Source organism: Gossypium hirsutum, chromosome D12, assembly GCF_007990345.1.
Source record: "Gossypium hirsutum isolate 1008001.06 chromosome D12, Gossypium_hirsutum_v2.1, whole genome shotgun sequence".
Lineage (NCBI taxonomy): Eukaryota > Viridiplantae > Streptophyta > Magnoliopsida > Malvales > Malvaceae > Gossypium > Gossypium hirsutum.
In genome coordinates this window covers 1,813,186-1,830,828 of record NC_053448.1, presented here as the reverse complement: position 1 = coordinate 1,830,828, position 17,643 = coordinate 1,813,186, and the positions used below count along the sequence as shown (strand labels likewise).

General features: G+C 32.3%; 2 protein-coding genes across 5 annotated transcripts; both read left to right on the top strand.

Moving 5' to 3' along the window:
• Positions 1-1,773: 1,773 nt before the first annotated feature.
• Positions 1,774-4,916, top strand: LOC107929206 (F-box/kelch-repeat protein At1g22040). Of its 3 annotated transcripts, none has more exons than XM_041108163.1 (2): positions 1,774-1,914; positions 3,081-4,916. In XM_041108163.1, the coding sequence occupies exon 2, from the start codon at positions 3,221-3,223 to the stop codon at positions 4,484-4,486; it is 1,266 nt and encodes a 421-aa protein (XP_040964097.1). In that variant the 5' UTR covers positions 1,774-1,914; positions 3,081-3,220; the 3' UTR covers positions 4,487-4,916. The 3 variants fall into 3 exon arrangements, with proteins under 3 accessions (XP_040964097.1, XP_016716075.1, XP_040964098.1); XM_016860586.2 differs by having other exon boundaries at positions 1,785-1,914; positions 2,981-4,916; XM_041108164.1 differs by having other exon boundaries at positions 1,814-1,914; positions 3,113-4,916.
• Positions 4,917-10,963: 6,047 nt separating this feature from the next.
• Positions 10,964-12,348, top strand: LOC107929215 (NAC domain-containing protein 104). Of its 2 annotated transcripts, none has more exons than XM_016860597.2 (3): positions 10,964-11,489; positions 11,589-11,857; positions 11,952-12,348. In XM_016860597.2, exons 1-3 carry the CDS (start codon positions 11,324-11,326, stop codon positions 12,108-12,110), a joined length of 594 nt encoding a protein of 197 aa, XP_016716086.1. In that variant the 5' UTR covers positions 10,964-11,323; the 3' UTR covers positions 12,111-12,348. The 2 variants fall into 2 exon arrangements, with proteins under 2 accessions (XP_016716086.1, XP_040964096.1); XM_041108162.1 differs by having other exon boundaries at positions 11,248-11,489; positions 11,589-11,860.
• The last annotated feature ends 5,295 nt before the right edge of the window (positions 12,349-17,643 follow it).

Below are 17,643 nucleotides of genomic sequence, written 5' to 3'. Positions count from 1 at the left end.
AAATAAATTAATTAAATTAATTAAAAAAGAAAGCAAAGTGAAAGTGAGGTCGTTAAAATGCAACAAAACTCCATGTTGGTTTCCATTTGTGAAATAAGGATGAATAACAAAACAATGACTAATCTAATTATTAAATTTACGTTTTAGTCACTCAATTTTTAAAAATTATAAAATAGTCATTGAATTATTAGAAAGTTTTCATTTAAGTCTGTATAGCCTTCTCTGTTTACACCACCTGCACCAATTAAAAGCTCTACTTCCCTTTTCTTCTATAATTCGATTTTTTTTCATAAAACAATTTTGAACGTCATAAATCCATGAATCAAAATTTAAATAACTTTCTTCTCTGATTTTTAGCAATGATCGTTATATTAACTTGGATCTAAGATATATTCTACTACTCGTCGATCGGTATTGGTCAACCATACGATCGTTAAAAAGTTTCTTGGAGCTCACTAGCTAGATTTAAAAAATATATATGTTTAAATATGTTTTAACGCACTCGAACTCACATCCTCATGTATTGACAATAATATTCATACTAATCGAATCGATAATTTGAAAAATATGTTTAAATAAGCTTCCACTTCTGTTACCTTAAACATTGCAACAACGATAGCGGTAACGGGCAAATTACCAAAAAAATCCATTTTTTTTCAAAATTTACCGAAATGGGCCCTTTATGTAATTATTTACCGGAATGGTCCGTTTTCCGCGAAATCGCGTCCACGTCAGCGTGATGTCAGGGTACACGCCAGGAAATTGCGTCCACGTAAGCGCGATTTGCTGACGTGGACACAAATCGCACCCCCTAGGACGCGATTTGCTGACGTGGCATGAACAGTTTATGTTTTTTAGCTTGGAAAACTTTGAAAGGCCATAACTTTTCGCTCGGTTGTCCGATTGAGATGAAATTTTTTTATTTCAAATAACTTTTCGAGATCTACGCGCTGACAAACAGCCGAAGGCGGTTTGCCACATTTTTCATCGAAAAAGATCCTTTTTTGCCCCTAAATTTTGATTTTTTCAGTTTAAAATTGAATTTTGAAACATTCAAATCATTATTTTCCTTATTTATTTGAAGTAAACACCGGATTTTTTTTACAGAATTGTTGTATTATTTTTTTTATTTGACACGTGTATGGAATAGGTCCGATAAATCGTTAGAACGTAAGTAATATAATTAAGATAATAACAGTATTTTTATAATATGTTAATTAATTAGTTTAGTTTAGTTGGTTAAGATGCTTGCTCTTTTCTCTTAGAACATTGGTTCAAATTTTGTTGGTAATAATTTTGAATCTTTTTTGTACTTATTGCTATTGATGTAATATTGAAGAGTTAATTGATTCAAAAAAAAATTGTACTTGTTAAGATTTGAATAAGCTTCCGCTTATGTTACCTTAAACATTGCAACAATGATGGCGGTAACTAAATTACAGCTTAATTAATTTTCTTTATTATATTTTATAATATATATTGTTATAAATTATAAATATCTATTAGGTCATGGTGACGTTTGGAAGCTGATGTGAGCAGGAATACATAGTTACAAATAATATAAAAATAAAATAAAAATTCAAATATACTATGACAAAAACTTCAATTTATAATAATTTTTTTAAATATTTTTATAATTAATATTTTAATAATTTAATAAATATTAATATTTATAATATCTATAAAATGAATTAAAAAGTTATATACATAATCAATATAATTATATTGATAAATTTCTTATTTTTATTCAAGTATGTAACATATAAATTGTGTGATTTGAATGTATTACATATAAGTTGTTCACCCGTAACAGGGAAGCTCAGACTCTGCACAAAAAGTTAACTACGAATGGATAGCCTGAATACCCCATACGAATCGTCTTCTCTGTCTCTTCCTCTTTCTGCAAATACTAAGGTTTTTCTTTTCTCTTTTCACTTTATTTTTTCTGTTTCAATTCCTTTAAAAGTTTGGTCTTTTAGCCTTTTTTTTTGTGGGCTTCAACTTTTATGAACTTTCAGTCAAAAATCTGTCCCTTGGAATAAAACAGACTCACAGTTCACAATAAAGGCTCTCTTTTCTTTCATTTATTCTTCAGTTTGTTTTAACAGTGTTAATTTCAATTGATTGTAGGCAAATGTTGCATTTAATTTAGCTGTTTTTTTCCCTCTTCTTTTAGATTACTGCAGTTTCTTTTTTTTTTTCTTTTTAATTAATTGTGGATTTATGTGAAGAGCCCTTATTGAATTGTTGTAATTGAGAATTTGGGGTGGGGGGGTGTTTAGCTTGTTTTTGCTGGGTGAAGTGTGATTAAAGGCAGGACCTTTTTATTTTAAATTTTTTGTTTGTTTAGAAGAAAATAAAAAAAGGATAAGTGATGAGGTATTTTTAATGGTTTCTGTACTGTTCTGACACTCTCACCTGAGTTTGAGTGAATTGGTTCTAAATATCTAATTGGGTTTATTTGGGAAAAATAAGAAAGAGTTACCATCTTTGACGATGTCTTAGAACTCCAAGTTATTATAGTGTTCTTTGTTTCTCCCGGTTGACCTCTTATATTGGAAGTTTTTAAAGAGGGTATCATTAGCCTCTTCTTTGTTGCACTTTCAATCTTTGCTTTCTGAAGAGAGTGCTGACACCCGCGATAGAAGAGTTGATGGCTGCAGAGATGTATTGGGGAGAGATAAACGTGACCATCTTTATTGTTATATACTGAGCTCGGAAGTTCTTGCTGGCTTTATATGAATTTAAGAATTCTATCTAATTTACCTTGGGATATCAGCTTTATAGTAGAAAAGGGGGTGGGGGAGTTCCTTTTGCTTGTTTCTTTTCTTATCATTCTCATAAGGTATTCCAGTTCAATTTCTCGTTATACAATTTGCAAAGGGGATTATTTCTCCCCATTCTTTAGAGCTTTCTAATCTATAGATGATTGTTAAATGCTTATTTATCTGGTTATTGTTGATTGTCTCCCTTGAATCAGATGGTTATACTGAAACTAAGTTAATTGCCTTTCATCCATGCTGTTGGCCTTTTGATTCAACTCTGACGTCTTCCATCTTACTCTGCTGTTCTGACCTCAGATACCTGATAGAGTCCCGATGGTTTTGAGCAGGTTCATGTAGAAAGTTAGATAATTTGGTGTTGATTAAAATCTCTAGCCATCGAAAGTCGGTTCTTTCTGGGGTTGATATATGAATATATTTCTATCAGTAAGATATTGATGGGGGCATTCTTAAGTTCAAATTATTCCAGGGCTGGAACGAGTGAGCCCTTAGAGGTTTCACAAAATGAAACATGCAAGAGGCAGAAGTTGTCAACATGTCTTTGTGATGAGAACCCAAGATTGATTCCCTGCCTTCCTGATGAGGTATCCTATAAGATTCTTGCTCGAGTTCCAAGGATTAATTACTTGAATGCGAGGTTAGTGTCTCGATCCTGGAAAGCTTCCATCATGAGTTCTGAGCTTTTCAATATTAGGAAAGAGCTTGGAACAACAGAGGAATGGCTCTATATATTGACTAAGAATGAAGGCGAAAAGCCTTTGTGGTATGCCTTGGACCCTTTGTCAAGAAGATGGCTTAGATTGCCTCCAATGCCCAACGTTGCTTCTGAAGATGAATCCAGGAAAGGTTTAAATGGCCTTCGAATGTGGAATGTGGTGGGCTCAAGCATAAAAATTGCTGATCTCATAAGGGGATGGCTTGTCAGGAAGGATGCATTGGACGGTCCATCATGTGGGTGTGCAATTGGTGCTGTTAACGGATGCCTCTATGTGTTAGGAGGATTGTCTAGAGCTTCAGCCCTTAGATGTGTTTGGCAGTATAATCCAGTTCTAAATTCCTGGAGTGAAGTATGTCCAATGTTAACTGCTAGGGCCTACTGTAAGACTGGCATCCTAAATAATAAGCTTTATGTTGTCGGAGGGGTTACCAGGGGTCCTGGTGGATTAACCCCACTTCAGTCTGCTGAAGTATTTGATTCTCATACAGGTATATGGTCTCAAATACCAAGCATGCCATTTTCAAAAGCTCAGGTTCTACCCACTGCCTTTCTGGCTGATCTACTCAAACCCATTGCTACGGGACTGACATCATATAGGGGAAGGTTGTTTGTGCCACAAAGTTTATATTGCTGGCCGTTTTTTGTTGATGTTGGAGGGGAGGTATATGATCCAGAGGTAAATTCATGGGTCGAAATGCCGGTGGGTATGGGTGAGGGTTGGCCTGCAAGACAGGCAGGAATGAAATTAAGTGTCACTGTGGATGGCGAGTTGTATGCGCTTGATCTGTCTAGTTCTCTTGAAAGTGCTAGGGTCAAGGTATATGATTACCAAGATGATGCTTGGAAATTTGTAGTTGGAGAGGTCCCCATTCCTAACTTTACGGATTCAGAATCTCCATATTTACTTGCTGGTTTACTAGGAAAGCTTCATGTGATTACTAAAGATGCCAACAACAATATATTGGTCCTGCAGACTGATGTCTGAAACCATTGTACCTCCCTATCACCAGCTTCTTCCGATATGCATGCTAAGTCTGCAGAGTCTGCAGCAGGATTAGACACGGATATTTGGAGGGTTGTTGCCACAAGGACAGGTCGATGTTTTGAGCTAGTAAGTTGTCAGACCCTTAGTATCTAGTACCACCATCAGGGTACTTTGGGATCTCAGTTGCCATCAGCTTTCCAAAACAGTGGTTCGTACAATAGTCTGTTCTGTTTCTATTGCCCCTATCTATTTTACCAGGAAGATTGATTCTGCAAGCTCGGAATTATCTTTGTTCTTGCTTTATTACTATATTTCATGAATTGTTTATTTTTTTAATCTCTATTGACAGCACAGTATCTTCTTTAGTCATTGTTATGATGTGAGAATGATGCTACTATGTATTATTGATGTCAACTAACCAATTTATCTTGATAGTGGTCCATTAAAAATATGTTCAAATATGAATAGGATCTAAATATGATCAATAATTAGATGATGTCACCTCCTTTGAAATAAGGCTATACGTGTATATATGTCATAGAAACTTTCAATGAAGTGACATCAATTAGTTGACTGGTAGTGTATATAAACTCGTATGTATAGGTTGTCAGTAAAGAAAATATAAACTTGAATGTATATACCTTCCAAGATATTTTGTATTCCTTTTCTAAACGCTTCAAAGAGCACCTCTAATTCAATATGTGAATTGTAAAACCATTATAGCAATGCTTGTGGAACACCATTTAGAATTTTGTATCGTAGGTCCCCAAGTTTGTTGTGTCCCCTTAAGGAGACCAAGTTGGTACAAAAAGCTTGTCTAGAATCCCATTGAGGACAATCATAGACGTTATCTTAGTTTGGGCACCAGCCATCCCATTCTTTCATTCCTCGACAAGAACCATTAGACACCTGCTTAATTGCTACTTGAAGAAGAGCTTAAAGTACTTGGAATTTCCAAGCTCTATATTCAGTTTCCCAGTCTCCCAGAATCTCATCTCCATCTCTATTTCTACTTATGATATGAACAGCACCAATGATCACTTGGAAAATCATATTAATACTTGCTGAAGTGATAACAACTGCAAATCTCCAGCCATGCACATAATGCAGGCCTGTTAGGAAACTTTTATAATTACAGAAACCAGCATAACTTGAACTCAACTAGCAGCAATGTGGGATCAATGTGAACCGATTTCAAAGAGCGGCGGGGTCTCAAAACATCCATGAGAGAACATTGAAACACTCAACTTCTCCTTGTTGCCGTACCTGATCCATGCTTGAGTCAAGAGCGATCGAGTTGTTCCTCTTGGCATTGATGTCACTAAACCCTTCCCTTGATATGTTGCTGGATAGGTTGGATGTTTCTAGTTCTACATGGTCATCATTGATGTTTAGGCATTGGAGGTTTTGGAATTATATATAAGACCAAGGGGTGTCATTGGAAGCGTTTGTTAAAGCCAAAATCCCATTGGAACTTGATATGTTAACCTTAAAGCATGGACAAGGCCTAGAAGTAGAATGTGAGACAAGAGACCAAAAACTCCTAGACTTGAACTTCAGTTTTAATGATTACCAGAAGTAGCACAGGCGAGGAATAATAGGGGGTAGGCAGTCCATATGTACACCATAGATAATATTACTTATTGAATGGCTAAAACTCAGGCAGGCTCCCTAGGCGTCGGTAGTAGGCTTGTTTTTTTGTTTTTGTTTTTTAAAAGTTGGTGCTTTGTGGTTGTTTTGTAATGTATGATATGGTTTCCACTTTCCAGTTTCCAGTTTCCAATGTTTGGTGAAGTGAAATTCACTTCACCACACCACATTTAGAAATGTGGAAATGTTTCTTTCAGACAAAGGGAGACTCAAAAAAATACATATCTTTCAACGCTTCCCAGGATCATATATATAAGTATGTTCATAATGGTTCCCAGGAACATGCGATGAAAGTTTTCCAGGTTATATATATATATATATATTATCTTAGTACCAACTTTGGAAAGTTCATGAATTTCGAGGTTATTGCATTTGGCTACAATTACAAGCAACTTCCATATTTTTCTACCACTCTATACACTTGCTTTTTTAATACATTTTAATACTAAAAAGTAAGTCAAGATATTCACATTATTATTTTTTTAATACAATTGATGAATCTATCCTTGGGTATTATTGTGTTTTAATCACAAGTAATTTATAAAACATTCTTAATGAATTATCCACTCTTATGTCTTTCTAAACTGTTATATTCACTTTAGGAATGAAGTTTGGAAATTTATATAGAAGATCACATTTTAATTTTGAGCCATGCTTTAATTATGAAATAATAAGAATTTTGAAATTTTGAATACACTCTTGAAAATATCATTTTTTATTCGATTTTTCGAATCAGTAATTCAGTGTTTTGAGTTGAATTAATTTTTTACTACTTAGATAACAAATTGGTATAAATATCATTTTAGTCCAAGTCAAATTCGAAAATAAGCAAAAAAAAAATTGAAAATGAGGAAGTACAAAAATTTCAAAATAATTTTTAAAAAATTCAAATTAAAGAAAAATCTAAAAATTATATAAAAATGTTAAATTTAATTTTTTTATTTCCTAAAATGATAAATTTGAGCCTTTATACAAGAAAAATTATCAAGTCAAGAGTTTTTAATTTATCTCGAAATTAGTTGTATTGTCAACAAGACTTTAGTTTAACCCAACAATTCCACTTGACTCTTGAAAAAAAATTTCAAATCAAGTAAGAATAATAAAATAGGACTTATGACTAAATTACTTATTTATTATTTGATTCAATCAAACGATCTGTATTTTTATTTTGAATTATTTTATGTTCACATCATCTCCATTTCAGAAATACGTATTTTTACACGCATATGCATCTGATAGATAATATTTCATGCAAATGTAATTTTTATTTTAAAATTATATCGAGTTGTGTAGGTGTTGTTTTAAGGTAGATTTTTCTACATTATGAAAAGTTTCCTTTCTAAAATTTGAATTTGTGTGTTGGAATAATTTCATCTTAAGCTGTATTATTGGAGCTAAGTTAGTTAACTTTCATTGCGCCTGAAAGAGATGAATACCCAAATCCTACTATTCACCCTTATAGTTTAGGAAATGCAATGGTCACTCTATCCACCACCTAACATTTATTCATTTCAAGCCTCTTTTTTTACGACTTATATCACATATATTTAAATTTTTTTATAATTATTGAATAAAAATAAATTTTTAAATTCATTCTAAAATAGCGTGTTTTTTTTTTATTTTTCTCACTTCAATTTGTTTTGTCAATTTAATCATTTTAATTAAGATAATTGTTTGTATTGATCATTGTTGTTAACAATGTCGTTAATCTACTAACAGATTGTTGACGTGATACAAGAGCCCATTCAATGATTGTCACATGGCATTTTTGTTTACTTTTGACTAAGGCTGGGGACTTCTCTGTAATTAGTCTAAAACAATTTTTTTTGTTTATTTGCAACATAAAAACCACCAATCCTTATTACTGCCCATCCCCTTCTCCCCCATCTCTATCGCTCATGACTATGCTACCCCCACACCATAAGAACCACCTTACACGACTGCTTCTCCAACATGGTTGATGCAGTTATGAGAAGCAGTTCTGTAAGGTGATTCTTATAGTGCGGGGATAGCATAGTCAGGAACGATAGAGACAGGGGAGCAGGGGATGGGTGGTAATAATGATTGGTGGTTCTTTTCGAGTTATTTGAGTTTAAGAGGGACCAAAGGGGTATTTACACAAATCTGCTCTATTTTTTTTTAGATTAAGAGGGACCAAAGGAGTATTTACACAATCTATTATTTAAGTTATTCAAATTATAAAATTTAACTCAATTAAAACTCAAAAAAAAATTACTTATTCGAGTTGACTCGGCAAAACTGAATAACTTAATTCAGTTAACCTTGAAATTTGAAATTGTTATTCGTTTTTTCGAGTCGAATCAAATATTACTCATCCCAAATTTGAGAACACCTCGATTGTGATCTTCTCCAATAGTTTCTTCCAGTTTTGCAAGAAAGAAATTAAGGTAAAATTGAAAAATCCAAAGACATTTTAGTACGAAACACTTCAAACCCTTTTTTTTCAAAACACATTCTTAGAAACCTATTAATGTCTTTGTCCTAAACCCTTAAATTCGAAACACATAATTCCTTTGATCTAAAAACCCATAGCTATATTCTTTCTCCTATTGTGTTTATAAACTCTAAACCCCTAAACAAACACTCAAATCCTTCCCAAACACCAAAACAAAATGGCTATTACCACTTCCATAAAATAACCTACAAATCTTAAACAAGTTTTAGATTGGTTAAGAAACTAAAAATAAATGATCTTTTTGGAACTCAACAATACAAAATAGTTGTTTAATAAATATGCAATTCTTTAATTTTTTTATTTTTTTATATTAAAAACAATAAGTCAACGTGTGTCAGTATATGTTTGGACCACTTGTCCTTGAAAGTGTTATGCAATAACAAATTTAATGGAGTTGCACTTTGGGATAATTTGTATAATATATCTAAATTGGATATCATAAATATCAATAGAAGAGGATGTGGGTTCAAGTGTGTTGAAACACATTATCTTCATATTTATAGGTTGGAGATGAGCTATAGGTAGTTCTAAACATTGTATCTAAAAGAGCATATATGATTACAACCTACAGTGAAAATTTTCAAAAGAAATACTAAGTTAAAATGCTAAAACGTAAATTAACCTTTTTTTTTTTTAGAAAAAAAGTGCAAATAAGCACATATAATATATATACCCTTTGGTGATTATATGATGAAGTTTGGCAATTGGCACACGGCGTGTAGAAAAAAGGGTGCGCGTTGCGAGTGCCGCGCTGCCAAACAGATGTGAACGCCCTTGGAAATCGGTTTGGATAACCACTGCTTAGTTATATTGATTTGATTTCTGCAACCCCACCCGTAGCTTTCTTATAAAGGGGCACTTAAAGGACCAAAGCTTGTATTATGCATGTGATATGCGTCTTTCTCCTTTCTACTTCACCTTAATTAAAACTCCATCATTTTTAACATGCTAAAATCATTCCTATATAAATTCTAGTTTTAATATTTTAAGATTTGTTATTTAGTATACTATCGAAAGTAAAAATTTTATAAGTAATAAACAGATGTTGGGTGCAATGATAATGTATATTGCACTCTCAAAGAAGAATACAAACTTAAATATTAGAAACGATATTACGGAGAAGAGCAGATATAAAATCGGAACATAAACCATAAAAAGAACATGGAAAATATAAAAAATAATTAATGGGACATGTGTTTTCATTTTTAAGATTTTTTTTTCACAAAATTAAAATATGAACGAAATAAATACAAAAAAACATTCAACCCCTAGTAACTCTACCTCCTACCTTCTACCCCAATTATCAAAATCTACTTCAACTCCTACCCTTACCCTATCCCACGATTTGGATGCTCTGCCCACTCTTATATACTTGCTACAAATGTTGTTTTACAATTTAGCAAACAGGGAAAAAATTATGTTATGAAGTGTTGCATATATAAAATATTGTACATCATCTAAACATTTTTTTTTCTTTTGATTTTTGAAAGTTATTCAAATATGAATTTGAGAATAAAAAATAAAAAAAGTCAAGTAATTGATTGAGGAAAAAATTGATAATATTATTTATTAATGATGAGGTGTAGCGTGGTGTGATTGTTGCTCACCTCATCCTTCAATCATGAACTTAAAGGTTCAATCCCCATCGCTATTTCAAAAAACACTTTCATTTATGTGATGCATTGTTTGTAGAGATAGTAATTTCCGTCTTTATCTTTTTCTCTGACCCCATTGAAGTTGAGTTGAACTTGAACTCCCTTCTTAAGGAATTAATTGGTTGGGTTGATTTGCTTTTTTAACACTGACTTATGCTTTTTTATATCTCAGGTTTTGAATAAAATAATAACATATTGGTTGCTGCATGTGAGAAAGAGAAAAAGTATGCCCAATGTGTTATTTAGTTACATATGTGATCAATGGCAATTCCTTGATGTTAAAATAAAAGATGTGACTAATATCTAAAATCAAATCACTTCTAACAAAACCCAATCTTCTAAATTCAATTTCAATTTAATAACATTTTTGTATAATTTTTTTAAAATTTTTAAATTAATTTATAAATGAAATCTTTATGTTATTGTTAAAAAAAATTAAAAAAGAAAAAGAAAAATCAACCTATATTCCAAATTTAAAAAAGAAGAAGAAGAAGAAGCAATTTTTGGTTTAAAATATTGAAAATATATGAGCCCTACATTAAAGTTGTAATATATATGGATGAGGACCAAACCCCAAATTGATTAGTGCCACGTGTATGCCAGCAGATGCATGATATAAGCATGATGTATGAGGACGGCCCACCTACATCCATCATATATATTCATTCATTCATTTAATAAATTAAAAAATGAACCAACAATACATATGACAAAAATCTCTTTCTCTTTCACCTCCATATCTTATTAACTAATAGTAGTAACAGATAGCGTTACTTGGAAGTAGGCGAAGCCATGCGTCCCGTTAACCGCCGCCCGCCCGCCTAGTGGAGTGTTTTGGAGCTTTGAGTTGAGAGCACCCAAACCAAATATTATCATCAACTTCCCTTTCCCTATTCGTCCTTTTCTATCAAACCCCACCTCCTTTTTTCATGTCATTTAAAAAAAAAAAACAGAATAAATAAATTCCTCTCCCACTCACACTATAAATATCACCCCACTACAAATCCTTCTTCTTCACTATTCTTCTTCTTGTTTCTTTTACTGCAGTGGAGAGAGATGGGAGAGAATAGCAGTGTTAATCTTCCTCCAGGGTTCAGGTTTTGTCCAACTGATGAAGAGCTTGTGGTTCATTTCCTTCAACGCAAGGCTGCCCTGTTGCCTTGCCACCCTGATGTCATCCCTGATCTTGAACTCTATCCCCATGATCCTTGGGAACTTGATGGTATATCTATCTACTATGTATTTACATAAACTGATTATTACGTACTAGTAGTAGTATTTGTTTTTTTTTTTTTTGTTAAAGTTAATATGTTTTTGATAGGCAAAGCTTTGGGTGAGGGGAACCAATGGTACTTTTACAGTAGAAGGACGCAAAACAGGATTACCGGCAATGGGTACTGGAAGCCAATGGGAATAGAAGAAGATGTTATTAATAGCAGGAGCAAGAAAGTTGGCATGAAAAAGTATTTGGTTTTCTACATTGGAGAAGGCACGGCTGCCATCAAAACCAATTGGATAATGCAGGAGTATCGTCTTTCCAAGTCTGATTCTAGCTCCACCAAATCGTCCAAACGCCGAGGACATTCCAAAGTAGTAATATACATTTTACATATAAAATACGTCCAACTCGATCTATTTGTCTTTTATTTATTGACTTGTTCTGTTGATTTTTCTGATATGTTAGGATTATAGCAAGTGGGTTGTATGTCGAGTTTATGAAAGAAATTGTAGTGAAGACGAAGATGATGGTGATGATGATGATGATGGAACACAACTGTCATGCTTGGATGAAGTGTTTCTATCTTTGGATGATATGGATGAAATAAGCTTGCCATTCAACTAGCTTATTGGAGGAGCAAATATCTGGGAAGATCTTAGCTAGCTAGGGTTAATTCCATTTCCATCAAAAAAGCTTTATCCAAATGTAGAATGTTGACAACATTGTGTTTCTTGGGAAATGGTATTACTGTAGCTAAGTATATTAATGCTACGGACTGGACTATATAGACTATATAGTACTACTTGATATATTATATATATGGCATTGTATATTTCTGGAATTCACTTTCACTGTTTTACTACCGAAATTTCCCTGCTTGTATACTTAATGTTTCCGAAATATGCAAAAACATTCTGCAAGGACGACAGACACCAATTATGTTGGAAAATATTAGATTCATGAATTGAAACACTTTACGTGAGAGTGGAGATAACTTGGTAGGTAAATGTATATTTTTATGAAAATAATTGTACGTGCACTATAAATTAGGATACATCCACACTTCGTAATAAACAATGTTTTTGGAGTAATGTTTGTGCCAAACTTTTGGTGAGATAATCACGTGCAAGGATGAAAGTGGAGCCCAAACAGCACTGTGAAGCTTGGTAGGGCATGGAGCAATAGAGGATTATATATTTCGCATCCCCTCGCCCCTGCCCTCTGCCCTTTGTCCATTGTAGCCTTTTAATAGCATTTTCCACTTTGATGGGCGTTTGGTAGTTGTCTTGTGTCGCAATGCTAAGGAACAAAATTTTTCCTGGGTGCCTACTTAGACAAGCATTCAGTCACATATGATGCAAGCAGTCGCACGCTTTCCAATTTTTCCAACACGTGCTTTTTCAGATATACGTCCATAGAGATTTAATTAAAAATGTTAGTATTTGGTTGTATTTTTTTTATTTTTTAATTAATTTTAAAAAAAATTCATGGGTCTCTATTTTTAAAAAATAATATTTTACATCAACTCCTTAATTTAACTTATAGAGTTTAACAAATTTAAACCGAATGCAAACTTTAGGGTTCTAGCTTGGTTCAAGTACTTAGAAGAAGTCCACTTCCACTTTTTCCAATCACTTGTTGGTCAAATATATATATATACATATATTAATATAAACAATATTTAGATTGATATTATAGAGATATTGTATTGATTCAAAATTTTACATACATGATAAGTATAATTATATTGATAAATTTAATATAAACACTATTTAGATTGATATTATAGAGATATTGTATTGATTCAAAATTTTACATACATGATAAGTATAATTATATTGATAAATTTAACGATCGAACTGTTAAAATGTAAATCTTATAAAAAGTATGTGACTATTACCAATTAACAAAAATAATAATGTCTAAATCCTTCTTTGTTATAATTGATATCGATTAAATATATTTTTTATTAAAAAATCATGTGCATAAAAATTGAAAGGTACTTTAACAAGATTTATCATTAGTGAATACATCAACAAGGTTGACTATTCTAATACATTAAAAAAAATTAGAACATCAAGACAAAAACTATTCTAATAAAGTCCTATACTTGATTGATAAACTTAATTTTACAACAAATAGGATGCGCTTATAATCCTTATCAAGATTAATAACTTATAATCTACAAGTGAAGTGCAAAAGAAGATTCTAAACACTTTTGATGAGCTCGTCTATGCAAGTAAAGAAGTTAGAGGTCGCTTTTTATGGATTTGCTAGTAGAACCCTATGAGTACTTTCTAAAAACAGGATGTGACGCAAGTCCCTTTAACGTACTGTCTTGTAGAAATTAGAATAACTTTGTGGTACAAAAGTATTGCTTAATATCTTACTTTCATTTCACAAACTCAAGCCTTAGCCACTTTTGACTATGTGCCAATTAAGGTTGGTCTAGTATTGCTTTTGAACATCGCTTTTGAACAGTGTTGTAAACAAATATTTTTGAAAAGTTTAGTTTAAGATTTAGGGCTTCTCTTTGTCTCCCCTGCCATTTCCCCTTGGTTTGAATTTGGCTTGGAAGACTCAGGCTTGTCTTTCTTCGGGACAAGCTCGACAAATGATTTGCTATAGTTATAGCTTTGGTAAGCTCTTGAACTCTTCGGCGTTAAAACTCTTGCTTCGTCCATAGCTTCAATCGATCCATAAAGGAAAAGCACGCCTCTTTCTCTCCCATAACCGAGATCTGAAGCATTAGTTTACTGAGATCTCGCATATACTCTCTAACTGTGCCTTGTTGCGTAAGCCAACACAACTTTGTTCGAGCTTCATCCTTGACATACTCTAGGTAAAACTGTGCTTTAAACTCCCTTTAGGACTCCTCCCAAGTCTCAATTTCGGTCCTACCACGTCTCATATCTGTGAACCTATGACATCACCACAACAAAGAAACATCAGTAAAATATATAGCAGCAATATTTACCTTAGTGGTACCATCCATAATGCCTTTGTCACAGAAGTATCGCTCCATTCTCCATAGAAAATTGTCTACATCTCTCGCGGACTTTGTCCCCTTGAAATTCTTTAGGCTTGGAAACATCCACGTTGGGCTTGAATGTTGTAACAAACCCTCAATTGTCCAAAGCAACTTTGCAGATTTTGAGTTCACCCTTAAACTTCGCAATCTCCTCTTTCAAGGTCATCATCATAGCCTCAATGGCATTATCTCTTCCCGTCTGCTTGTTCTCAACAGAACTAAGAGACTCTCATACATAGTCCCTGAGTTACTCATTCATTGATTGCAACCCATCTGTGAGTCCCTCCTCAACTTCCTTGAGCCTCTCCTTGACGTCCCCCATGGACTCTTCGAGAGTGACTACCCATCCTTCCAAAACCGATAGTATGTCCCTCGATCGACTAGCTTTTCTAGCCCTCTCACGGGTCTCTTTTGACTCACTCCAATCAACAATTTCTTTAGACATCTTTCAATAGTGCCTTCGAAACTTTAGCTCGGTACCAACTGTCACAGAGCTAGAACTTTAGTCTCGCAATTCATGCGGCCTTAAGCAAATTCTTCTCTATAAAAAAGCTTAGGTCAACCTAACTCCCAACAATTGAGGATTCAAATGGAATTCCTCCAAGGCACCAACGAAAAGCAAAGTGGAAGCAAGATAAAAAGTTGAAAGAACTCAAAAGATGAACAAACCCATAGAAAAGCAAGAACACAAGAGAGAATGTTTGAGTGAATGCTCTCAAGAATCCTATTACTCAATGAATGAATTACAATAAAGGGGAGAGACCTCCATTTATAGTTTAGACATGATATTGTAAAGTAAAAAAAAATAGTTAAATGATGTTCAAATTCGCTAATATTATGATATTTAATATAAATATATAAAAATAATTTATTGTAACTCAGTATGAATATTTTCATATATAAAATATAAATTTTAATAGACAAATAATTGTATACCCAATATAAATATTACATAAAACGGATTAGATTATAATTGAAGGTTAGAAACATCATTTGATTCAATTTTTTTTTCCAAAATGCAAAAGTTAGAAATTACAACTTTTGTATTTGGATTTAAAAACACTTTTGACTTTAAAAAACACACATTTTTTTTTTTACTTTAAAAGTCATGTGTTTAACATTACTTATTTGCTTTAAAAGTGCTTTAGAATTTGATTTCTTTCTAAATTTTGGGCTGCAATTGAAATTTTGTGTTGGAGCTATTGAATTTTAAACTGGTTTGGGCCTTATATTTTTTCTGATTCCACTTTATTTGATATTATGTTTCTAATGTTTGGGGACATTTAGTTTGTATTTAAATTTTGGGTAAACACTTTTAAATAGGGTTTGTTTTATTTTGATCACTCTAAATAATTTTTCAATTTATGGTCCGCTTTTTTTACTGCACCTCCTGCTACACCTGAATTCACGCGCTTTTGAAAATTCTAGATGTTTGAACATGATTAATGGAAAACAAAAACCCTCATGCAACAACTTCCCGTAACTTAAATTATTTTAGTATTTTATTTAATTATTTAATTTATGTTTTATCAAATCACCTAAAAATTGATGAAAAAAACTAGATAATTTATGTTTAAATATTAATAAGTATATATTTTTTAAAAAATATTAGTGTGATGCTGATTGAGTTTTAACTCGATTGGTATAGGCATTGTTACCAATGCAGGAAAATATGGTTCGAGTGCGTTAAAACACATTATCCTTATTTATGAATAGATATGATAAAACGATTATTAGAAAAAGTATTGACCTGATTAATGAGAAATTAATTCAATTTGCCACGTAATAAGGAAAAAACCAAGTCAACATAATAGAGGCAAAATTATAAAATTTAAAAAGAAAATCCTAGTTTATGTAGGTTTTTTATTCATCAAGTGTTTTGTATATATAAAACTCTCAAAAGTGTCCTTCTTATTTATTGATTTAAGTAATGTTAATTAAATACAATATTAATGATAATTATGATATAACTAAAATTTACATGTGTTGATTAACATAAATAATGCTTAAATTTTTTCAATAACTTATGTATTTATTGAAGATGTTAATGCTTCATTTTTATGGGAAAATATGTATATGCAGAAGTTGTGAAGAGATTCCTATGTTCAGCAATGCGTAAAAACATATATCATCTAAATAAATTGTTAAATGCATGGTGAAAATTCCCAACACTTGTAGTTGGCATGCGACTTAAATGTTGTACCCAATTTAAGAGAAGGGCACCGGAAAAGGGAAATGCTTTTTGTTGTGGTTTCGTTGTTTGATAGGTTTAATTTGGTTTGCTATTATATATAAAGCAGAATAAATGGAAGATTGGTCTTCAAACTTACGAAGCCAGTTACATGGCTTTCGTCGGTATGAGTAATTTACATGTTCATATATTTCTGCCGGATAAATATTATTTTTCACGTGTACTTCAGTTAATTTTTCTATATTGTTTTTGTGTAGTATCTTAATTTATTTACTGTTTGCATAATTTATTATTTTGATTCATTCCAAAAAATTATTACATATTTTACATAATTTATTTTAGTGATACAATTTATATGTATGAGTTGATTCATCAAACATACAATTTTGAAATGTTTCAATTATATCCCTAAATTATTTGGGATTATATCAATCCGGTTTTTCTATTATTAAAAATAAAAATTTAAAAGCAAAAACTAAGAACAAAGTAAAATTAAAAAAAAAAGAGGGTGAATATTAAAGCTTCTGTAAAACTTCTTAAAATTTTTACAATTTGACGTGTTATTTAACGATTAAGTTAATAATTGTAGGAATGAGAGTTTAAGGGGGTTGGATGCAATTAACTTTATTTGTATTAGTGATGTATATTTTTTATTATAAGATATGCATTTATGTTAGAAAGTAGTTGGAAGAAATGATAATAAATTTAATTTTTAAATATTTGGGTTAAGTTTGAAGGTTGAAATATTCAAGAAAATTGCCATTATAATATTACGCGTTGACGAAAGAACGCAAAAAGCTCTCTTGCTAGGAAAAGATTATTTTTAATGACCTAAAGAGTCGGCTAGACTTACACGTGTTACTTTGTTGTCACGTGCGGTAAGGAAAAGACAAGTAGGTCCCTTCTGTAAAGCACTCACCAAATCCACTAACCCT